A 21,387-nucleotide genomic window follows, 5' to 3' on the forward strand; every position below is an offset into this window, starting at 1 on the left:
CACCCCATATCGAACTCCCGTCTGCACACTAGGTGATGTCAGTTCCTCACCTCCCAGACGCCCCGCCCCACGTGACGCCCCGCCCCACGTGACGCCCCGCCCTTCCCATCTCACGCATTTTCCACATGCCTGTCCCTGTCTTAACAGCTTGCATGTGTGCTGCTTGTTTCTGGGAGAATTGATTCTCTCTTTTTTATTTTTGAGTCTGTGCATCTTGCTCTAACTTGACACTCAGGCGCTCTTATCAAAGCCCAAATAGGATAAGGACCTGGGTACCGAGTGCTTTCTTCGGTCTTGTCCTCCTGAATCTTGTAGGTGAAAGAGTTCAGCCCTGGTTCGTTTGAGGGTAGGTTGAGGGTCAAAGTTTGAGGCTTGGGGTTTCTGAATCTGGGTGTGAATTTGTGTCTCCTGCTTTGCATTTGGTTCAGCTGACCTAGGAGACGTCAGGTAACCTCGGAAGAAGATGCTATTTCAGCTCAGCCTCTGCCATCTGACAGGCCTTGGGAGTGAGGGTAGCTGGATGGGGCAATGGTTTAGGACCAGGGAGTTTCCAAGTGGTTCAAGATGGCAAAGATCACTTGAGGGAGGGCCAGAGTCTTCCTTTCTGGGCTTGGGGTTGCACTGCCAGTGACCACAAGAGACGGACCTTAAGTGAGGCATGAAGAAGAGTTTGAACGTTACTCATTGCTGTGGATTTGGAGCCAGCTGACTTCCATTGGGTTTGCGAGCCAATAGATTGCCCATCCTTCTCCCACTGAGCCACTGATGGATTCGAACAGCCAGAGAAATGTGACCAGAGAGGGTTAGCACAGCCCCTTCTTATGGACTGCGCCATTAAAACTCCTTAAACTATAAAGACACAATTAGTTAATGGTCTAGTTTGAGAGTTGTTGTTGTTGTGTACCATAGAGTCGGAACCAACCATTAGCTGACCCTTTAATGGGTTTTCAGAGGCAGTTAATCACACACAGGAGATTGCCCATCCTTCTCCCGTGGAGCAGCTGGTGGCCTAGAACCGCTTGTTCTCTGGATTGCAGTACAGCTTCTTACCACTAATGCAAACACTAAACTCACCCTCATTGTCTTCGAGTCAGAACTAACTCATAGATGATTGTTGAGTAGGTTTTCAGAGGCTGTAAATGGCATGACAGGCGACTATTCATCTTTCGCTGTAGCTATCCAGTAATCTAGATTTGTATGGTGAATACTGAAAATTGTTATATGACAATCTGTCAAAAATTTTTACATGTTTATTCTTTTGACTATCTGGATCTATGCTTTCCTACAAGATGTATAATCTAATTTAAAATACTACAGAGAACTCTATATCCAGCTGTGTAAGATATTATAAGCTCTTATGGGAAGGTTAGATTTAGAGTCTGTTTGTTGTTACTGTTAATGTATGGTCGAGTTGACTTTGACTCATAATGACCCTATTATACACAGTACCTCTGAACCCTGCTTCCTAAGTCAATCTTACTGTCTCTGACACACTTACCCTCATTACCCCAGTTACTGTGTCAGTCCATCTCATGCAGAGTTTTCCTCTCCTGCACTGTCTCTCAACCCTTCCAACCATGATATCCTTCTCCAAAGACTGGTTCCTCCTGGCTACATGGTCAAAGTATGTGAGACAGTCTCAAAATCTTGCCTCTAAGGAGTAACTTGGTTTCACCTTTTCTAGGTCAGACTTGTTATTTCTCTTTGAAGTTCATTATATATTCAGTACTCTTTGAGCACAACTCAAAGGCTTCAATCCTTCTTCTGTCATCCCTGGTCATTGTCCAGCTCTCAGATGCATAGCAAGTAATTGAGAAGACTATGGCCCGGATTGGGCACACCTTAGTCTCTAGACTGACATCGTTGCTCTTCAGCACTCTGCAGAGGTCCCTGACAGCAGATTTTCCAAATGCAGTTTGTCTTTTGATTTTCTTACTGCTAGTGCCAAGAGTGTTGATTGTGAGCTGAGCAAGCTGAAATTAGAGTCTTAGTTGGAATAAATTATTTGTGCTTAACTACTGATTTAAAACTTGGTGCTTCAAAACCACTCAGTGACCATGGAAGCAGTTCCTCATGAGCTACTTTCATAAAGATTAAAAAAAGAAAATCAAGCTCATTTACAATGATTTGGTTCCAGCTCCTAGTAACCCTCCACTGTATTTCTGAGGCTATAAATCTTTCTTTTATGGAGCAGCTAGTGGGTTCAAACTGCTGACCTTTTAGTTAGCAGCATGACATATATATAATAGGCTACATTACTAGAGTACCTCCCCATGAAGATGTGGAGTGGGAGTCAAGGCAGCTGCCCCTCGAGGTTGAGGAAGATGGGACAGGTAAGGGGAGGTAGACGGAGTTGTAATATTTGTGTCCTAGGAGAACAATCTTATCATGATGATCCTGTTGTTGAGTACTGTCCAATTGGAACCGACCTTTAGCTGACCCTCCTGTGGGTTTTCAGAGGCAGTTTAATCACTTCGGAGAAGATTGCCCATGGAGCAGCTGGTGGATTCAAACTCTATGCCTTTGAGATTACAGTGCAGCTTCTTACCACTAGGCCAACAGCGCTCACTATCATGATGATCATGGTACTTCAAAACTAGAAGTTATGTTTTCTGAGTTATGACAAATTGAGCTAGAGATTAAGAGCTGCTCTCCAGGCTGTTAGTAAAAGCTGGCTCTAGGGTGATATTTGCCAATGTTTAAATTCTGGTTCAACTTGTCCTATGATCTGAGGAAGGTTTTTTGGTTTGTTTTCAACTAGGCTCAAGTTTCTTATCCAAAAACATGGGAATTAAATCAGTACTTACCTCACAGGAATGTTATGAGAGTTCTGCTGTATAACCTTAGTCTAGGATTTAGAATAGTGCTGTGTTGTTGTTTTTGTTGTTGGGTGCCATTGAGTCAGTTCTAATTCATTGTAATCCTGTGTATAACTGAGTGAAAACATTTCCAGGTCCTGTGCCATCCTCAGAGTTGCTTTTACACACACACACACACACACACACACACACCTGTCTTACTGCCATCAAGTCCATTCTGACTAATCACAACCCTCCACCAACTCCCAAGCCACAAATCTTTATGGGAGGATACTTTCTCCTGAGGAGCGACTGGTGGATTTGAACCATTGATCTCATAGTTAAGAGTCTAACATGTAATTCACTTTGTTACCAGTGCAATCACTGGTAAATACTAAATGTCCGTATATATTAGGTTGTGTTTGTTAATTCACGAGACAAGTTTCACTGTCACAATATGTTTTCTTTAAAGTTCAGAAGTCAAAACAGCAACAAGATGTTCCTTTGTGTTGAGCTGTTTAGACCTAGATGATAAGCAGATGAGTGATTCACGGTCAGAGTTCACCAAGGCCTGTGGCCATACAGTTAGATGTTTAGCTATGGAATCAGGTATAAACTAGAATGTTGAGGCTTGAAATAATTAGAAAATGTAAGATATTATTGAACCTGAAATGGGCACATAGACGTAAGTACCTGCTTCTGATTTGTCAGAGTTTTTCTATTTTTGGAAAAAGACCCTTGCGCCAATAAGGCTTATATCATCCCTTCTATAAGGGAAATAGTTAAAAAGGGAAAAGGTAAATAGAAGTTGGTCTTTTAAAAATGTAGTGTGACATATTATGTTTTCAACATAGTCTTGGAAGAAAGTGCGTCACATGAATAATTTTTCTGCATAAGTTTGGTTCTTTAAATACCAAAACTTAGAAGTAAAAAAAAAATACTGAAACTTGTTTTTATTATTTCCCCCCTTAAACTTCAACTGCACATTTCTGTAATATTACTGACAACATTTCCAATGACAGGACCTCTGCTGGTTACTTTATAATATACCTTGCCTCAATTTTTATGCAGAAAATGCATTGTGCTCTGGCTTTTAAAAGAAGCTATTCATTCATTGGGAGAGTGGAGGGACAGCACAAAGACCCTCTATGAGATGGGTTGATTCAGTGACTAGGGAGGTAGGTGTGTCAGAGACAATAAGATTGACACAGAATAAAGCAGGGTTTAGGGTTGTTGTACAGAGGGCCGCTATGCATTGCAGTGAACTCGATGGCACATAACAACAACAATTCATTCATTTCTGCTGAGTCCAAACGGACTCATAACTGGAATCACACATGAAGAGATTGCCATCCTTCTCCTACAGAGCCACTAATGGGCTTGACCCCCTACAGGGGTGCCACCTTTGGGTTCGCAGTGCAACTCCCTCAGTAAAAGGAACAGGTTTGCAGATGAGAGCCCTTTCTCATGCTCTCCCTTCCTTACTTGTTGTGTGTGTGTACGGTTGAGTTGGATCTGACTGGCACAGGACGAGACTGCCCCTCCTTCTCCAGTGGGGCATCTGGTGGATACGAACCACCTGCCTTCGGGATTACAGCACAGCTTCTTGCCATTAGGCCACCAGAACTCCCTCTTTCCTTCCTTTTCTGATTCCTTCTTGTGCCTCTGAAAGCAGTTATTTCTTCTCTAATTACTTTTGTTACCTTCCAGTTGTTTTCTATTGGGCTTCCCGACCTGAAGAGCAAGGAGTTAGCCCAAAAACTAAAAATTTCATGAAAGAGTAAAAGTTGTAGAACGTTGAATAGCCCCTTTTACTCATTGTCACAAGTTTTTGGCTTCGTCTGACATACTTTGGACATGTTGTAAGGAGAGACAGGTCTTTAGAGAGGGACATCATGCTGGGTAGATAGAGGGACAGCGCTGGAGGGGAAGACCCTCTATGAGGTGGATTGATTCAGTGACTAGGATAATTGGGATGGGTGTGTCAGAGACAGTGCGATTGGCACGGAAGAGAGCAGGGTTTAGGGCTGTTGTGCATAGGGTCACTATGAGTCGCAAACGGCTCAACAGCACATAGCAACAACGTGTCTGCACTCAGGTTTCCAAGGCCTAAACCTACCACTTTTGGGTTGAATTCTAACCCAGCAACCCACAAGGACCCTAAAGCAGCCCCTGTAGGGTTTCGAGGTTATAGTTTTTATGAAAGCAGGCTGCTACATCTTTATCCTACAGAACAGCTGGTGAGTTTGAACCACCAGCCTTTTGTGAGCAGCCAAGAGCTTTAACTTGTATACCATCAAATTCCTTAAGCCTAAAGAATTCATTCCATTTACCAATGAAATTTTGTTCAGGATATGAATTTTTTTGCAGTTTTAACTGTATTGTGAATAGGATTTCCACTGGTGGCAATTCATCATGGGACATTATAAAATTAATTTGACCCAAGTTAAATAAAAAACGATCAAAGAATTTATAAGAAGTATAAATTGCCTGATGGATAGCCAACTCAAAGATGCACAGTTTGAATCCATAGGCTCCTGTGAATGAGAAAGATAGGCATTCTCCTCTGAAAACCCACAGAGCGTCTGAGCTAAGTCATTTCCGACTCCATGACAAGGAATTGAGTTTGTTTTGAAGCCTTCAAAATCTAGCAAAGTTCAGTTCAACCCTTCGTACAAAAACACTGGCAGAAAATGTTGAGGTTTGGGGTTTTTTTTTCCTTCAAAGTTTCTGAAGTTCAAGAACTTTCCACAGTCTGAGCACTATGCACCCCTCTGCTTCAGTTCAGCTGCGGAGACCAGCAACCTAGCAGCTGTTGGAGGCGGGCAGATGGGGCTTGGAGTTCTCTAAAGGTTCCATCCCTAGAGCTTTGCCCCTATTTGACCTGTCTTGAAGCTCCCTGGAAAAGCCCCATTTGCAGGGACTGTTGTCATTTGACCCGATCTTGAGTTCAAACTCATTCTGTGGGAAAAATCTGATCTTGGGAAGTTTGTCAGAAACGGTCAGGGGTCATTGTTTGACCTGATAACTGTTGAGGGGGAAATACCCAGTTGGGGCAAATAAGAGCCTGGCCAAAAACATAAAGGGAAATGTGGAAAGTGACATGTCAGTAAGGAGTTTTGCAAAGCTCTGAGGTCTGCTAGGGAATTAGACCGCCGAGCGTTATGTACGGAGCTGTGCACATTCCCAGGGAAGGCTGGAGCGGGTCCCAGTCTCTCACCTCTGGCTGACCTTGAGGCCCTGGGAAACAGTAATAAAAGCTAAGGTAAAGTGCTTTTGTGTTGAAGGCTGGTCCCACAGAGAGACTCTGAGCAGAGGCTAGGAGACTGGCTGCCTCAGAGCATGTAAAGGAATCTGTGTGATCATTAGCTGACCATGAAGCTAACCCAAGTGAGACTTCAGTAGCCTACACACTACAGGGAGTAGAGACTACAGAATTAACCCAGGAAAGTCTCTTAAAAGCATAAAGCAGCAGCCATAGAAATGGATAAAAACAGCAGCAACAGCAAATGCTGAGGAGTTGGTGGGTGGAAGAGATCTGATTTCCAGAGTTGTCATATTGTATTACTTAAAACATTTTCAGCAATAAGAACACACATTAGCAGACATTCAAAGAAATATGGAATTATGGCTCATATATAATGAAAAAAGGTAGTCAAGAGAAACTGCCCCCAAGGGGGTCCAAGTAATGCATTTACTCAGCAAAGATTTATTTATTCTAAATGTATTAAAAAAAAACGAAAAAAAAAATCCTCTCTAGATAATGAAAGTCAATTATGACAATGATGTTTCACCAAACAAGAAATATAAATAAAAAGATAGAAATTCTTTTCAAATATGCCAAGCAGAAATGGAGGTAAAACATACAATGACCAAACGAAAAATAATTCATATGGACTCAAGAACGGATGTGAGTTGGCAAAAGAAAGAATCAAAGAACTTGAAAATAGATTAATGGAGATTATCCAATTTGAGAAACAAAGGAAAAAAAGAATAGAAAATTGTGCAAAGTCTAAAAACTCCTGTAGGGCATCATCAAACATAACAACCTGGACATAATTGGAGGCTTGGAAGGAGAAAAGAATGAGAAAGGGTCAGCAAGAATATTTAAAGACATCCTGAACAGGCGCTTCCCAAATTCATTAGAAAATTTTAATGCTTACTTCAAAAAATGTCAGTGAACTCCTAAGTATGATAACATCCAGGAAATCCACTCTTAGATATGTCATAGTTAAAGTGTTGAAAGGCAAAGTGACCCTTTAAAGTAGCAAGAGAATAATGACTCACCAAGTACAAATGATCTTTAAAAACTTTAACGACTGAGTCTTATCAGAACTGTAGATGCCAGAGGACAGTGGATGATACATTCATCATATTGAAAGAACAGAACCGTTAACCCAGGACTCTATATTAAAACTATCCTTCAAAGAGAGATAATAACATTTACAGATTCACAGAAAAAAGGGGGGGGGAGGGGAAACAGATAAAACGGCCTACAAAGATTAATGGAATGTTTTGTGTGTAACACAAAAGTTGTAATGCTGATCTTAAAAGTCAAGACCAAAGAACTGAAATCAGTAACCTAATCTTCCACCTCAGGAAACTAGAAAAGAAGTATAAATCAGATTCAAATCAAGCAGCAGGAAGGAAATAACAGAATATAAATAAATAAAATAGAATAGATTAGAAAAGCAAGAATGATATCAACCATTGATTCTTTTGAAAACTTTGTCAGCAAAATGGACAACTATTAGCTAGACACACAAAAAAGAGAAACTCATATTACTAATTTAATATGATTTCCAACCTTCTTTCATGGGAATCACCTTTGGGCTACTGCTGGTATTGATTCTCCTCTCCCTGAAGTTAAAGGAGGTCTGATGTCCTGCTGTTTTTATAGTCTGGTGACAGGCATCTATGGGGGGGAGGCGGGGGAATCCACAGCTAACATCATGTTGCTTGGTAAATATTATGTACTTTTCCTCTAAGACCAGGAAGAAAAAGATGTCCCCTTTTATCACTTTTTATTTTATTTTATTATTTTTGTGTGCGTGTACCGTCAAATCAGATCTGACTGGTACAGGAGGAGATTGTCCCTCCTTCCCCGGCAGAGCATCTGGTGGATTCGAACCGTGTGCCTCTGGGATTGTAGTTGCAGCTCCTTGCCACTAGGCCACCAGAGCTCCCCTGCCTTTTATTCAACATTCTTGTGGAAATTCTAGCCAGAGTAATTAGGCAAAGAAAGAGACAGAGAACATCTAAATTGGAAAGAAAGAAGTAATGTTTATCTGTATTTGAAGATGATGGAGCCCAAATAGCATACTGCACAACATGTCAGCCTGTTAAACTAAAGGATCAGTGATTCAAATCCACCAGGTGCTGCACAGGAGAGAGATGGGCAGACTCCTCCTGTAAAGACTGATAGCTCTGGAAACCGAATGAAGGGCCCCTGTGAACCAGAATGGCAGAATGGAACTCGGTGGCTCCGAGGTTGGAAAGAAAGAGTAAGTACGAGAACTGCCCTCAGTTCCTGTTGATTCCAGCTCACGGTGATCCGATGTGCGCAGTTAAACTGCGTCCGCGGTGTTTTCTCAGCTGCGATCTTCTGGGTGGAGATCACCAGACCTGTCTTCCAAGGTTCCTCTGGGCAAGTTCAATATGCCAGCCTCTTGACTAAAATGGCCAAGTGCTTAGCCTTTTGTAGCACACAAGGGAAAACTACTAGAACTAATAAATCACTTATATGCAAGACTCAATTGTATTGTTACACACTAGCTATGAAAAAAATCTTTAAGAAATATATTTATAAATATAAAAAATATAACAACTTGTTGTTGTTGTGTACTGTTGAGTCAGAACCGACCCGCAGCTCACCTTCTGGTGGGTTTTCAGTAGCAGTTAATTGCACGGGAGGAGATTGCCCATCCTTCTCCCATGAAACAGCTGCAAATATAAAAAAAATATATAAATTAACAAATATAAAAAGCAAATGCTTGGGAATAAATTTACAAAAGGATTTTAAGATTTGTATAATGACAACTAAAAAAAGTTAAAAAAAATCAAAGAAAATGTTAAAATGTCCCATATACATGGAATGTTGTCAAGTACAACTTATAACGACCCTATGAACAAAAGGCCTAAAGGCCCTCTACAACTATCCACATTTATCAAAGTTCATAGAATTTCTGGAGACATGTTATTTAGGAAGTGGATGCCACTCCTGCTTCTATTATAAAGTTGACAAATTGATCTATAAATCCAATGTAATCCCAATCAAAATCCCAAATTTTTTAAAAAAAATTTATATAAATTGCCATGTTGATTTGTATTGCATATGAAAATGCAAAGGAGCCACTTAGAAGAAAAGCCTAGCAACTTCTGGAAATCCTGTGGAAACAAATGGGGTCACTGTGTATCAGAACTGACCAGATGGCCACTGTCTGTCTCCTTCCTCCACTGTACAGAAAGGAAGAGATAAATCTCAAGGAGTTAGATAATAATTGTTGCTGTTGTTAGATACTATCGAGTGTGAGTCATAGCGACCCTCTGCACAACAGCCCTGAACCCTGTCCTATCCTCACAGTCTCTGATCTACTTGAGCCCACTGCTGCGCTCACCTTGTCAATCCATCTCTTTCGCTGACCCACCACCCTGCCCGTCATGATATCCTTTTCCAAAGAATAATGTCTAACAACTTGTCCAAAGTTTGAGAAATGCAGCTTTGTCATCCAAGAAGCACTCCAGCTACACCTTTTCTAAAACATACCTGTTCATTCTTTTGGCAGTCCATGGGATATTCAGTACTCTTCTCCACCACCACAGTTCAAAGGCTTTGATTGTTTTTCTGTCATCTGTATTCCCTGTCCAGCTCTAAGATGCATAGCAAGTGATTGAAAAAACCATGGCCTGAATCAACCATAGTCTTCAAACTGACATCATTGTGCTTCAGTGCTTTTGAGTGATATCTTAACAGCTTGGAAGCAGGAGTGGCATCCACTTCTAAATAACATGCCTCCGGAAACTCTATGAACTTTGATAAATGTCGATAGTTGTAGAGAGGTTTCAAGCCTTTTGTTAGAGGGTTTCTATGAGTTGTGCTCGACTTAAAGGCAATCAACAACAACATCTTGACAGTGGACTCGCCCATAGCAGTAAGTCGCCCTATCCCCTGTCTGCTGGTACCAAGAATATTGATTATGTGTTCAAACAAGACAAAAATCATTAACAGTTTCACTCCTTTCTCCATCTATCGTGATGTTGCCCTCTGGCCCAGTGGGAAGGGCCTTTGTCTTCTTGATGTTAAGATGCAATCTGTATGGAAGACTGGAGTCTTTGATCTTCTGCAACAAGCTCTTCAGGTCTTCTTTGTTTTCAGTACTGTTAATGAGTCTTCTTCTGATCCTGATGTCTTCTTCTCAGAGTCCAGCTTCACCAATTATTTCCTCAGCATGCAAGTTGAATATGTATAGTAAAAGGATACACTCCTGAGACACACCTTTCCTGATTTTAAACCTTACTGTGTCCCCTTGTTTCATTTGGGTAACATGTTAGCCTGGGTTTAGATTTTGCATGAGCACAATTAAGCATTCTGATAAGGGAGGAGAAGTACAAAGACTCTGAATTAACCAAAATACTTTTTTAAAAAAGAGGAACAAATTTAGAGATTTCATATTTACTCGAGTTGATTCTGATATATAGTGATGCTTTAGGACAGAATAAAGTATGTTGCATAAGATTTCCAGGGCTGTAATATTTCCCCCAAAAAGAAAAAGGAGATGATACTGCCTAGTTAAAATCTACCAGTTTAAAATTATGAAAATGTGCATCAGGGTTGCAGCCTTTCACCCTCTTATTCAGTAAGTATGCTGAGTCCATAATCTGGATTATTTGAGAAGAATTCAGCATCTAAATTGGAGGAAGATTTATTAACAGCCTCCAGTTTGCAGGCTGTGGCCTAGCTTGCTGAAAGTGAAGAGGACTCGAAGCACTTACTTAATAAAGATCAAAGCCTATAGCTTTCAATAAGGATTACCCCTCAATGTATGTTATTGTTGTTAGATGCAGTTGGGTGGATTTAAATCCATTCAGACCCTGTGAACAACAGACTTGAACCTTGCCTTTCCTGTGCCATGGTCCTGATCTCCGACATGCTCTAGCCCATTATTAAATAACAAAAACAAACATCCTCACGTCTGGACCAGTAAACAACATCATCATAAATGAGAAAAGATTAAAGCTGCAGAGGATTTAAATTCATTTGGATTCATAATCAATCACCACTGAAGCCACAGTTGGGGGAGACGTAACACACTGAGAAAAATCTGCTGCACAAGACCACTTTGAAGTGTTAAAAAGCAAAGACGTGACTTTGAGGACCAGGTTGTACCGGAGACAAACCATGGTGTTTTCAGTTGTGCATCTGAAAGTTGGAAAACAAATAATGAAAAGTAGAGAATTTATGAACTTGAATTATGGTATAACGAAGAAAATGGAATATGCCATGAGCTACTAGAAGCAGAAATAAATCTGTCATGTAAGAAATATAAGCAGAATGCTACATATTTCCTTAAAACAAAGAATGACCATCTCGTATGCTTTGCATATGTTACCAGAAAGAACTTGGCTCTAGAGAAGGGCATTACACTTGCATGGTATGTGGAAAGAGGATGATTCTAAACATGCTAGATTAGCAGTGATTGAGCAGTGTTTCTTTCTCTTATACATAGAGGGTCACTGTGAGTTAGAAGCAACTAGATAGCACCTAATACTATAACAACAAAATGTTTCTGAAAGAGCACTGTCACATCTTTGTCCTGTTGAGCAAGCAGTTGATGGGGTAGAATTGCTAGCTGTTTGGTAAGTAGCTGAATACTTAACCACTGGGCCACCAGGGCTCCTCCTGATACTAAATCTTGCTATAAAACTACACGATTTAAGTCCTGTTGTTCAACATAAGCTCCAAGAACATTAGATGCAAGTTATTCTTTCAATAAATTATGCTTGGATATTTAGACATTCGTATACTGAACAGTAGATTTTTAACCTTTGCCTCACACCGTACACACAAATCAATGCAAAATGAACCCTAAATATAAAAGATAAAACTACTAAATTATTAGAAAAAAAATACAAATACGTATACTTGATCTTAAGTTAAACAGTAGATCTTTGGCTATGACACTTCACAAGCAGCAAAAGAAAAAAAAATTAGTTGACCATGAATTATAACAAGTTTAAAACTTGTGCTGCTAACAATATCATGAAAAAAGGGGAAATTACAAACTACAGAATAAGAGAAACTCTTTATGGCTCATGTATCTGATAAGGAAATTGTGTTTAGATTTTGTTAGGTGCCGTTGAAGCAAATGCAACTCGTTGTAGCCATATGAACAATAGATCTAAACTGCATAGAGCACATATCGCTTCTATGCCAGCTTTACACTGTGTCATTCTATCGTGTTGAGGGTCTTCCTTTCTTTTGCTGACCCTCTACCTTTCCAAGCATGATTGATGTCCCTTTTCAAGGAATAGCCTCCTATAACAGCATGCTCAGAGTATATGAGATAAAGGTTTGCCATCCTTGCCCCAAGGAGTGCTCTGGCTGCTCTTTCTCCAAGACATACTTGTTTGTTCTTTTGGCAGTCCATAAATTATTCAGAGCTCTTCTCCAACCCCAAATCTCAAAGGTGTCAATTCTGTTTCTGTTCTCCTTATTCATTGTCCAGCTTTCACATAGCAAGTAATGGGAAGGACCATGGTTTTATTCAAGCGCACCTTAGTCTTCAAACTGACGTCATTGCTCCTCAGTAACTTGGAGAGGTCCCTGAAAGCAGTCTTTCCCAATGTGGCATGTCTCCTGATCTCCTGACTGCTGATACTAAGGATGTTGATTGTGGATCCATGTAAGAAGAAATCATTGACAATTTCAGTATTTTCTTCGTTTATTAGGATGTTGCTTATCAGTCCAGTGGTGAGGGGTTTTGTCTTGTTGGTGCTGAGATGCAGTATATGTTGAAGGCTGTAGAGTCAAAAATATCTATTTTAATTGTGTTCTCTTGTTGTTACGTGCCGTCGAGTCGCAGGTGACTCATAGCGACCCTATGAAGGAGAGTCCTCAATGTTGGGTGTCTCTCATCCTTTCTCCAGGTTCATAGGGTTTCCAGAGGCAAGCTATTGTGGAAGTGGATGCCACTCCTCCTTCCAGTCTTGTTTTAATCGGGGAGCTCCACCCCACTCTGTCTGCATTCGGTAGCCAATCATTAACGCATTTGACACATCAGTGTCACAGTGTTCAGCCTCACAGCAACCACAAGTTACCACTGTAGGGCAACTTGTACACCAGGGCTATATGACCTAGAGGAATGTCTGAACAAAAACAATGAAAGACAGGCCCGAGGGCCGCAGATGAAAAGTCACCCACCTTTGGCTTGGTAGCATCGCCTTCTGTCCAGTGGGCCAGCTGATCTCTCTCCATATTGATGTTATTGTTGTTAAGTGCCGTCAAGTCGCAGGTGACTCATAGCGACCCTATGAAGGAGAGTCCTCAACGCTGGGTGTCAAATTTGTTCTACTTTATGATAAAAATATAACACAATTAACAAAAACTTGGCAAAATATTTGAATAGATTGTTACTAGATATATACAAAGATACGCACTAACAGCTCAGCACAAAAGGAAGAAAGTGAAGATATTTACCAAATTTTGCAGTCTAAAATTAACCAAGCATGAAATAAAAATGTATTCATGATAATTAGTGGCTGGAATGCAAACGCTGGAAACAATGAAGAAGGAATGGTAATTGGAAAGTATGGCCTTGGTGGCATAAACAAGGAAGTGGCAGAAATGGAAATTGATCAAATTTTGTTATGTTCAACAATTTATTCATCACAAATATCTTTAAAACAAAACAAAACAAAACACCAATGGTGACTTTACACATGGACCTCACTTGATAGGCTGTGTAGGAAACAGATTGACCACATCTGTGGAAGCAGTCGTTGGAGAAGCTCAATGTCAGCAGGCCAGATGCTGACAATGAAACAAAGTCTCAATTACTCATGTACAAGTTCAACGTGAAGCTGAAGAAAATTAAAACAAGTCCATGAAAACTAAAATATGATCTTGAGTCTATCCCACTTGAATTTAAAAATTTAAGAATAGATTTGAGCATTGAACACAGATGAGGTGTGGGATGACATCATGGAAGAGAGCAATACATCACTAAAAAGACAGAGGAGAAAGCAAAAATAAAAATGGATGTTACACCAGATCCTAAAAATTGAACTAGAGCATTGAGAATCCATAACAAAGGGAAGAGATGCTAAATTAATAGAGCTGAACAGAAGATTTCAAAACGAAGCTTGGAAAGACAAAGCAAACTACTGTCACAGAATGTACAGAGCTCTGAATTGGAGAATGAAAAGTGAAGAACTCATTCAGCATTTCTCAAGCTGAACACCTGCAGTTCCCTGTCCATGTAATGTCTATGACATGTTTCAGATGACAGATACAGCCCTGGACGTGCTCACCAGTCTATGCCAGCAAATTTGGAGGACAGCTGCCTGGCCTACTGACTGAAAGAAATTCATATTTGTTCCCATTCCCAAGAAAGGTGATCCAACAGAATGTGGAAATTATCAAACATTGTCACTAATACCACATGTAAGCAATCTACTGCTGAAGATCATTTAAAACTATCTAGACCAGTACATAGACAGGGAACTGCTAGACTTTAAAGCTGGAGTTAGAAGAAGACATGGCACAAAGAATGCCATTGCTAATGGCAGGTGGATCCTGGCTGAAAGCAAAGGATACCAGAAGAATGTCTATTTGTGCTTTATGGACTATGCAAAGGCATTTAACTTTGTGGATCATAACAAATTATTCCTGACTTTGAGAAGAATGGGAATCCTAGAATACTTAATTGTGTCTCATGTGAAACCTGTACCTAAAACAATTGTGAACAGAGCAAAGGAACACTGCATGATTTAAAATTAGGAAAGGTGTGCATCAAGGTTGTATGCTCTCTCCATACCTATTTAGTCTGTATGCTGAGAAAATTATTTGAGAAGCTGGAGTGGCACCAGGATCAGAGGAAGACTCATCAATAACTTTCCTTATACAGATGACACAACTTTGCTTGCTGAAAGTGAGGAAGCCTTGAAGCATTTTCTGCAGAAAGTTAAGCATAGCACCTTCAGTATGGATTGCCTCTCAACCTCAAGAAAACAAAAATCCTTGCCACTGGACCAATAGGTTACATCATGATAGATGGAAAAAAGATTGGAATTGTCAATGACTTCATCTTACTTGGATCCACAGTCAATACACTGGCCACTAGCAGTCAGGAGATTAGGAGATATATTGCACCAGAAATGTTTGTAGTCAGAGTTTTCTCCAGATTCTTAAGGAGCAATGATTTCAGTTTGAAGACTAGGATATGCCTGATTCAGGCCAAGGTCTTTTCAGTTACTTGCTAGGCATCTGAGAGCTGGACAGTGAATAAGGATGACAGAAGAAGAATTGATGCCTTGAGTTGTAGTGTTGGAGAAGAGTACTGTTGAATAAACCACAAACTGCCAATAGAACAAATAGATATGTCTTGGAGAAGGTGCAGCCAGTGTGCTCCTTAGAGGCAAAGATGGCAAAGTTTTGTCTCACATACATGTTGCCGGGAGAAGATATTCTTTAGAGGGGGACATGATGCTTAGAAAGGTGAGAGACAGTGAAAGAGAGGAAGACCCTTAGCCAGGTGTATTGACATGGTGACTGCTACAGTAAGCTCAGGTGTGTCAGAAAGGGTAAAGAGAGCACAGTATAGAACAGGATTCAGATCTGTTGTTCATAGGGTCACATCGAGTCCTACTCGATTTGATGGCACCCAACAATTGAGAGATGCACAAATGGCCAGTAAGCTCATGAAAAGGTGTCCTACAATAGCATGAAACCCTGCCCGGTTGTTTAGTCTTTCACTCTCCACTGCGCTTGAACCCAGAGCTACAGTCACCCTACTAATCCATCTTCTTGAGAGTCTTTCACCCCTTCACTGATCTGCTTTCCCAAAGCATGATGTCCTTCTCCAGGGATTGGCACATCCTGATACCATGCTCCAAATATGTGAGATGAAGTCACACCATCCTTGTCTGTAGGAATCGAGAAGCATCCCTGGCTCCACTTCTTCCAGACATACGAATGTATTCATTTTGTGTTTCATAGGATATTCAGTAATCTTCGCTTTACACGGCAATTTGAAAGCTTCAATTTTTTGGTCATTCCTATTCATTGTTCAACTTTCACATGTGTATGAAGCAATTGAAAAGTACGTTGGCTTAGGTCATTATAATAGTGACAGTAAAGCCAATTATGTTTTCATTAAAAATTCTGGTTTTCACTTGCTTCTGTTTGCCTGATTGTGTTAGGAATTTTCAACAGATTAGCTCATTGAATCCTTTGAAAGGCGAGTGTCTTTTTTTATCATTATTTTACAAATCTGGCAATTGAGGGGACTGAGAAATACACCCAAGTTAGCACAGTCATCGAGTTGTTGAAACAAGATCATAACCCTAGTCATCTGACTAAAATAACTTCTCAAACACCTAAGCTAAAGCTGCCTAAAACCTTCAGTGAAGGTTACAGAGAAATTGAGAGTATGTTCAAGATAATACAGCTTGCGTTGGAACTGAGTTAAAGTTTTAGAAAGAAAAATCATAGACATAAAAGAAAGGAAAATGGCCATGGCTAATAAGATGAACAACAAACTAAATGTCTTTTAAATTTACAATCTCCCAATTTCTTTTCAGATTATTTGAAAGATGCTTCAAAGAAAATGAAAAGTGGGCTTATGTTTGTAAAACTGGCTAACCCCTGTTCAGGTAAGCTCTTCTCCTTGCTTTCCTATCCTTCAGACTTCCGTCACTCCCCTTCCTCCAAAAATGAAAACGTGAATATTCTGGGCTGGTTTAAAAAAAAAATTTACCTGTTAAGATAAATGTGTATATTATTTGACTTTGTATCTTCAGTCTTCCAAAAGCTAGATTGATCCTATCTAGCTCGTAAAGTTAAAAAAGGAGGGAGGAAAATGTGCAACAATGAATGGATAATAATAATAAAACAATCCAATTCATCCACACTAATTGTGAAATGTAAAAAAAAGTTTAATAAAGCATTGCTTGTCTTCACAGATACTTCACTCAACCTAAACATTTATTTTATTATTTCTTATTATCATTTTTTAAATCCACAGAACTGTTCATTCATCTGAAATGTTGGCAGACCAGAAAAATAACAAGTTTGGTTTCTCTTTTAAAATAGATTGATTTTCTTTGGCTTTCTTAAATCAACTTTCCTCAAAATAGTTATCCAATATTAGCCTTCATTTATAGTCATTCTGGGTAGTAAAAATAAAATAAACAACCAAGATATTTTTGAAAGAAGATTTTGCCTTGACATGGCAAAATTTTAAATAGTTTCATTTTTAGCTGTATTTTTCTTTCATTCTGCCTAATAGAATGAAACAAGTCATTTTTTTTTCTTGTCCTACTTTTTGTTGTTATTCTTAAAAACATTACATAACTAGGGAGATGGTCAAGATAATACCACTAAAGAAAGAGAAGACATAATTACACAGAAATATAGTCACAGCAAGAATATAAGCAGACAAACATGAGGCCAACATGAGGTGAAGGTGATTTGGCTGATGAGTTCGCACTTACATTGTTGTGTACTGTTGAGTTGGAACTGACCCTTCCACAGGTTTTCAAAGGTAGTTAATTGCATGGGAGGAGATTGCCCAGTTTTCACCCTAAGAGCAGCTGGTGGATTTGAATTGTTTGCCCTTTTTTTTGCAGAGCAACTCTTTAGGGCATGCTATAAATACTCGCTGGTATATAGCAGGGCCAACAGAGGACAATGCTTTGTAAGCTTCTTAATTATAACTAGATTCCCTGAAGTAATGAGGTTTTATTCTGGGACCTTGGGACCATAGTCTTGGGGGACATCAAGTCAATTGGCATAACATAGTCCACAATGGCAATGTTCTACACCCTGCTTTGTTGAGTAGAGACAAAGATTTTAAAAACTTTTGAGTAGCTGTCTAAGATGCAGCTACTGGTCTCTTTTTGTCCAGAATAAAGAGGGCAGAAGAGAGAATGCAAAGATATGTTGAAATAATTAGTCCAAAGGACTAATAATGGTCCACACAAGACTAAACTTCCATGACCTGGAGACCAGAAGAACTAGATAGTGCCCAGCTACCCTTGCTGACCACTCTCAAAAAGATCATAGTAGAAGGTCCTGGGTAAAATGAGATAAAATGTGAGACAAAACTCAAAAACATAAAAAAGGCCAGGCTTATTGGTCCAATAGAGACAGTAGATTAAAGGACCAAGGCCAGAAAAAAATAAGGGGAGCTCTGGTGGCCTAGTGGCAAGAAGCTGCACTGCAATCCCAGAGGAGCATGGTTCGAATCCACCAGATGCTCTGCCGGGAAAGGAGGGACAATCTCCTCCTGTACCAGTCAGATCTGATTTGACGGTACACGCACACACACAAATAATAAAATATAAAAAAAAAATAGATAGATAGATAAATGAATGAATGAATGAATGAATGAATGAATAAATAAAACAAACAAACCCAAGGCCCGAGGTTACCTTTCAAATCTGAGACAAAACTCACCCCCATGGTTCAACTTTGAGCCAAACAATAAATAGGTCTATGAGATGACTACCACGAAGGAGGCACTCACGGCTCAGAGTAATCAACCACCTAAGATCTAAAGGACCACATTTGTGCAGAGGCAAGACCCAGAGGCAGGAAGGGCAATATAGAAAGAGTGTTGGAAATGAGAGTTACAGGGAGAAGGGGAGAAAAGTTCAGTTACATGGTGAGCATTGTAATTAATGTTACAAACCAAAATGTGTATGAATTATATATAGCTGAACTTTAATAAACTCATGTGAATCATAGTAAAACCACAACTTATTAGAGAGGAGGGAATAAAGGTTCTTGTTAATTGGGGGGGGGGGGGGGGGAGCAAACCAGCTCAACACTGTCATGTTCAAACACTTTCTGTAAGCCTCCAGAGCGCTTGTTGCTGGATATCTGTTTCAGTACCATTCTTTTCCCGTTCAACTGCTATTTGTTGAAAGGGTAGATTATCCACTGGTAGCAGCCAGGAAGGAAAGCAGCCCAGAAAATAGTATTTAATAGTTTATCTAAAGATAGCACTATGCCTCAGGTCAGTGTGCCCGAGTTTGATTCCATCTCTATCATGTGCTGACTCTGTACTCTTAGAAAGGTACATCACCTTCCTGTGCCTCTACTTCCACCTCTGTATCTCCCTTGAAGAAATATTTCTCACATTAACCTAGTCTGTGCACATAACTAGGTGTTCTGCATAGTACAGCTGACCAATTACATGTTATTTCATTTCAAGGAGAGGAACACTGGAGGAGTAGGATGTCCATTCATATATACATATATAGATATAGATGTTATTGTTGATTGCCTTTGAATCAATCACAACTCACAGCGACCCTATGAACAAAAAGCCTGAAGCTCCTTTACAACTCGCCACATTTATCAAAGTTCATAGAGTTTCCGGAGGCAAGTTGTTTAGGAAGAGGATGCTACTCCTGCTTCCAAACCTGTGTCCAGCCTAATAATGTGAATGGAGTAAAGCTTTCGCTCAATAAAGGACCTTCATTTGCTGATGGGGCAAGACTCAAAATGAAGAGAGGCAGGTGCAAATATCCATTCATAATTGAGACAATCCAGTGGTGAGAATCTTTGTCTTCTTGACATTGAGCCTCAATCCATATCAGAGGCAGCATCAGGATGGATGGTGAAGAGATTGAGATTGTTCACAGCTTTAGTTTGCTTGCCTCCACAGTCAACACTCTTGGCACCAGTAGCCAGGAAATTAAAAGTCGTATTGTGATGGGAAAGTCTGCTGTTAGGGACCTCTCCAAAGTATGGAAGAACAATGGTGACTCTCTGGAGAGTAAGGTGTGTCTGATACAGGCCATGGTTTTTGCTATCACTTGTTATGCATCTGAGAGTCGGACAGTGACTAAGGAGAATAGAAGGAGACTTGTTGCCTTTGAGCTGTGGTGCTGGAGAAGAGTATTGGGGGTACTATATACTGCTAGGAAAACAAACAGATTCATCCTGGAGAGGGTTAAACCAGTTGACTCCCTGGAAGCAAGGATTCTGGGGCTCTGTCTAACATACTTTGGACATGTTGTGAGGAGAGACCGGTCCTTGGAGAGGGACACCATGCTTGGGAGGGTGGAGGGACAGCGCAGGAGGGGAAGGCCCTCTGTGAGGTGGATTGATTCAGTGACTGGGATAATTGGGATGGGTGTATCGCAGACAGTGCGATTAGCGTAGGACAGAGCAGAGTTTAGGTCTGTTGTACATAGAGTCGCTATGAGTCACAAGCAACTCGACAGCACATAACAACAACATATATGAAGTATGGATGCAGGAAAACTGGAAGTTGTAAAAAAATGAAACAGAACACATAAAAATCAACATGCTTGGCATTAGTATATAGATCTTTAATAATAATACCAGAAGCTTGGGCCAGTTGGTTTTTCACTTACTCTTACTATTCAGTAACACAGTCACTAAGGATCCCTAGGAGCATAATGTGTTAAGTGTTGTGCTGCTAATGAGAAGGTGGGTAGTTCAAATCTACCAGCCTCTCTACAGAAGAAAATGAGCAATCTCATAAAAATTTAAAATCTCAGAGCCTTATGGAAGGATGAGTCAGACTCAATTTGATAGTAGTGTTTGTTAATTGAAATCACTGGGAGAAAACTGATTTGATAGGTATCAAGCGTCTACACAAATTGTATAAAATTAACAGAAATTTATATGGCACAGGATAGAACAGGGTTCAGGTCTCTGTTCATAGGGTCACTATGAGCCATACTCAACTTGACGGCACCTAACAACAACAGCATATGCCTACGCAAAGGTAAATGGTATCACCAATTCACTGCATCTTTATACTATATTTGAATATTTTTCCCTCAAAAAAAGACAACAAGATATAAATAAAATTATTTCCAGTAAAATATCCATCTCTTCTATATATAATATTTATTTTGAGGGTTTTTTCCATAATGCTGTGTTTTATTCTATTCATTGAATCACCTGAATAAATACCCAAAACCTAAAAAAAAATTTCATTACAAAGAAGGATGCAACATGCAGATATGAATACCCCACTTTCTCCCCACCTGACTACATTTTTCTTAAGAACAAAAAGGGGGCACTCTCTCTAGCTGGCCAGGTTTAGAAAAGGCTATAGCACTAGGGATATCATCACAACTGTCAAAAGGATTATGGTTGATATCTGAGAGCACCGGAAGAATGTCTATCTGCACCACAACAAGATGAAGGTAAATAATCCAATTGAAAAATGTGCACAGGATACGAACAGACACTTCACCAAAGAAGATTTTCAGATGGCCAACAAGCACATGAAGAAATGTTCAAAATCCCTAACTCTAAAAGAGATGCAAATCAAAACAACTATGAGATATCATCTCACCCCAGTAAGAATAGCAAAATTTAACA

The 21,387-nt window shown here is 40.0% G+C and overlaps 1 protein-coding gene across 1 annotated transcript in view; it reads left to right on the plus strand.

The window, feature by feature from the left end:
• Positions 1 to 16,606: 16,606 nt before the first annotated feature.
• Positions 16,607 to 21,387, plus strand: part of RNASEH2B (ribonuclease H2, subunit B) — a 47,295-nt gene continuing 42,514 nt past the window's right edge. Inside the window, exon 1 of the mRNA XM_006879602.1 lies at positions 16,607 to 16,670. Coding sequence (XP_006879664.1) covers positions 16,625 to 16,670 — 46 coding nt within the window. The 5' untranslated portion in view covers positions 16,607 to 16,624. The remainder of the gene's footprint in view (positions 16,671 to 21,387) is intronic.

This window comes from Elephantulus edwardii, unplaced genomic scaffold (genome assembly GCF_000299155.1).
Source record: "Elephantulus edwardii isolate Elephantulus edwardi_28Jun2011 unplaced genomic scaffold, EleEdw1.0 scaffold00004, whole genome shotgun sequence".
NCBI classification, from domain to species: Eukaryota; Metazoa; Chordata; class Mammalia; order Macroscelidea; family Macroscelididae; genus Elephantulus; species Elephantulus edwardii.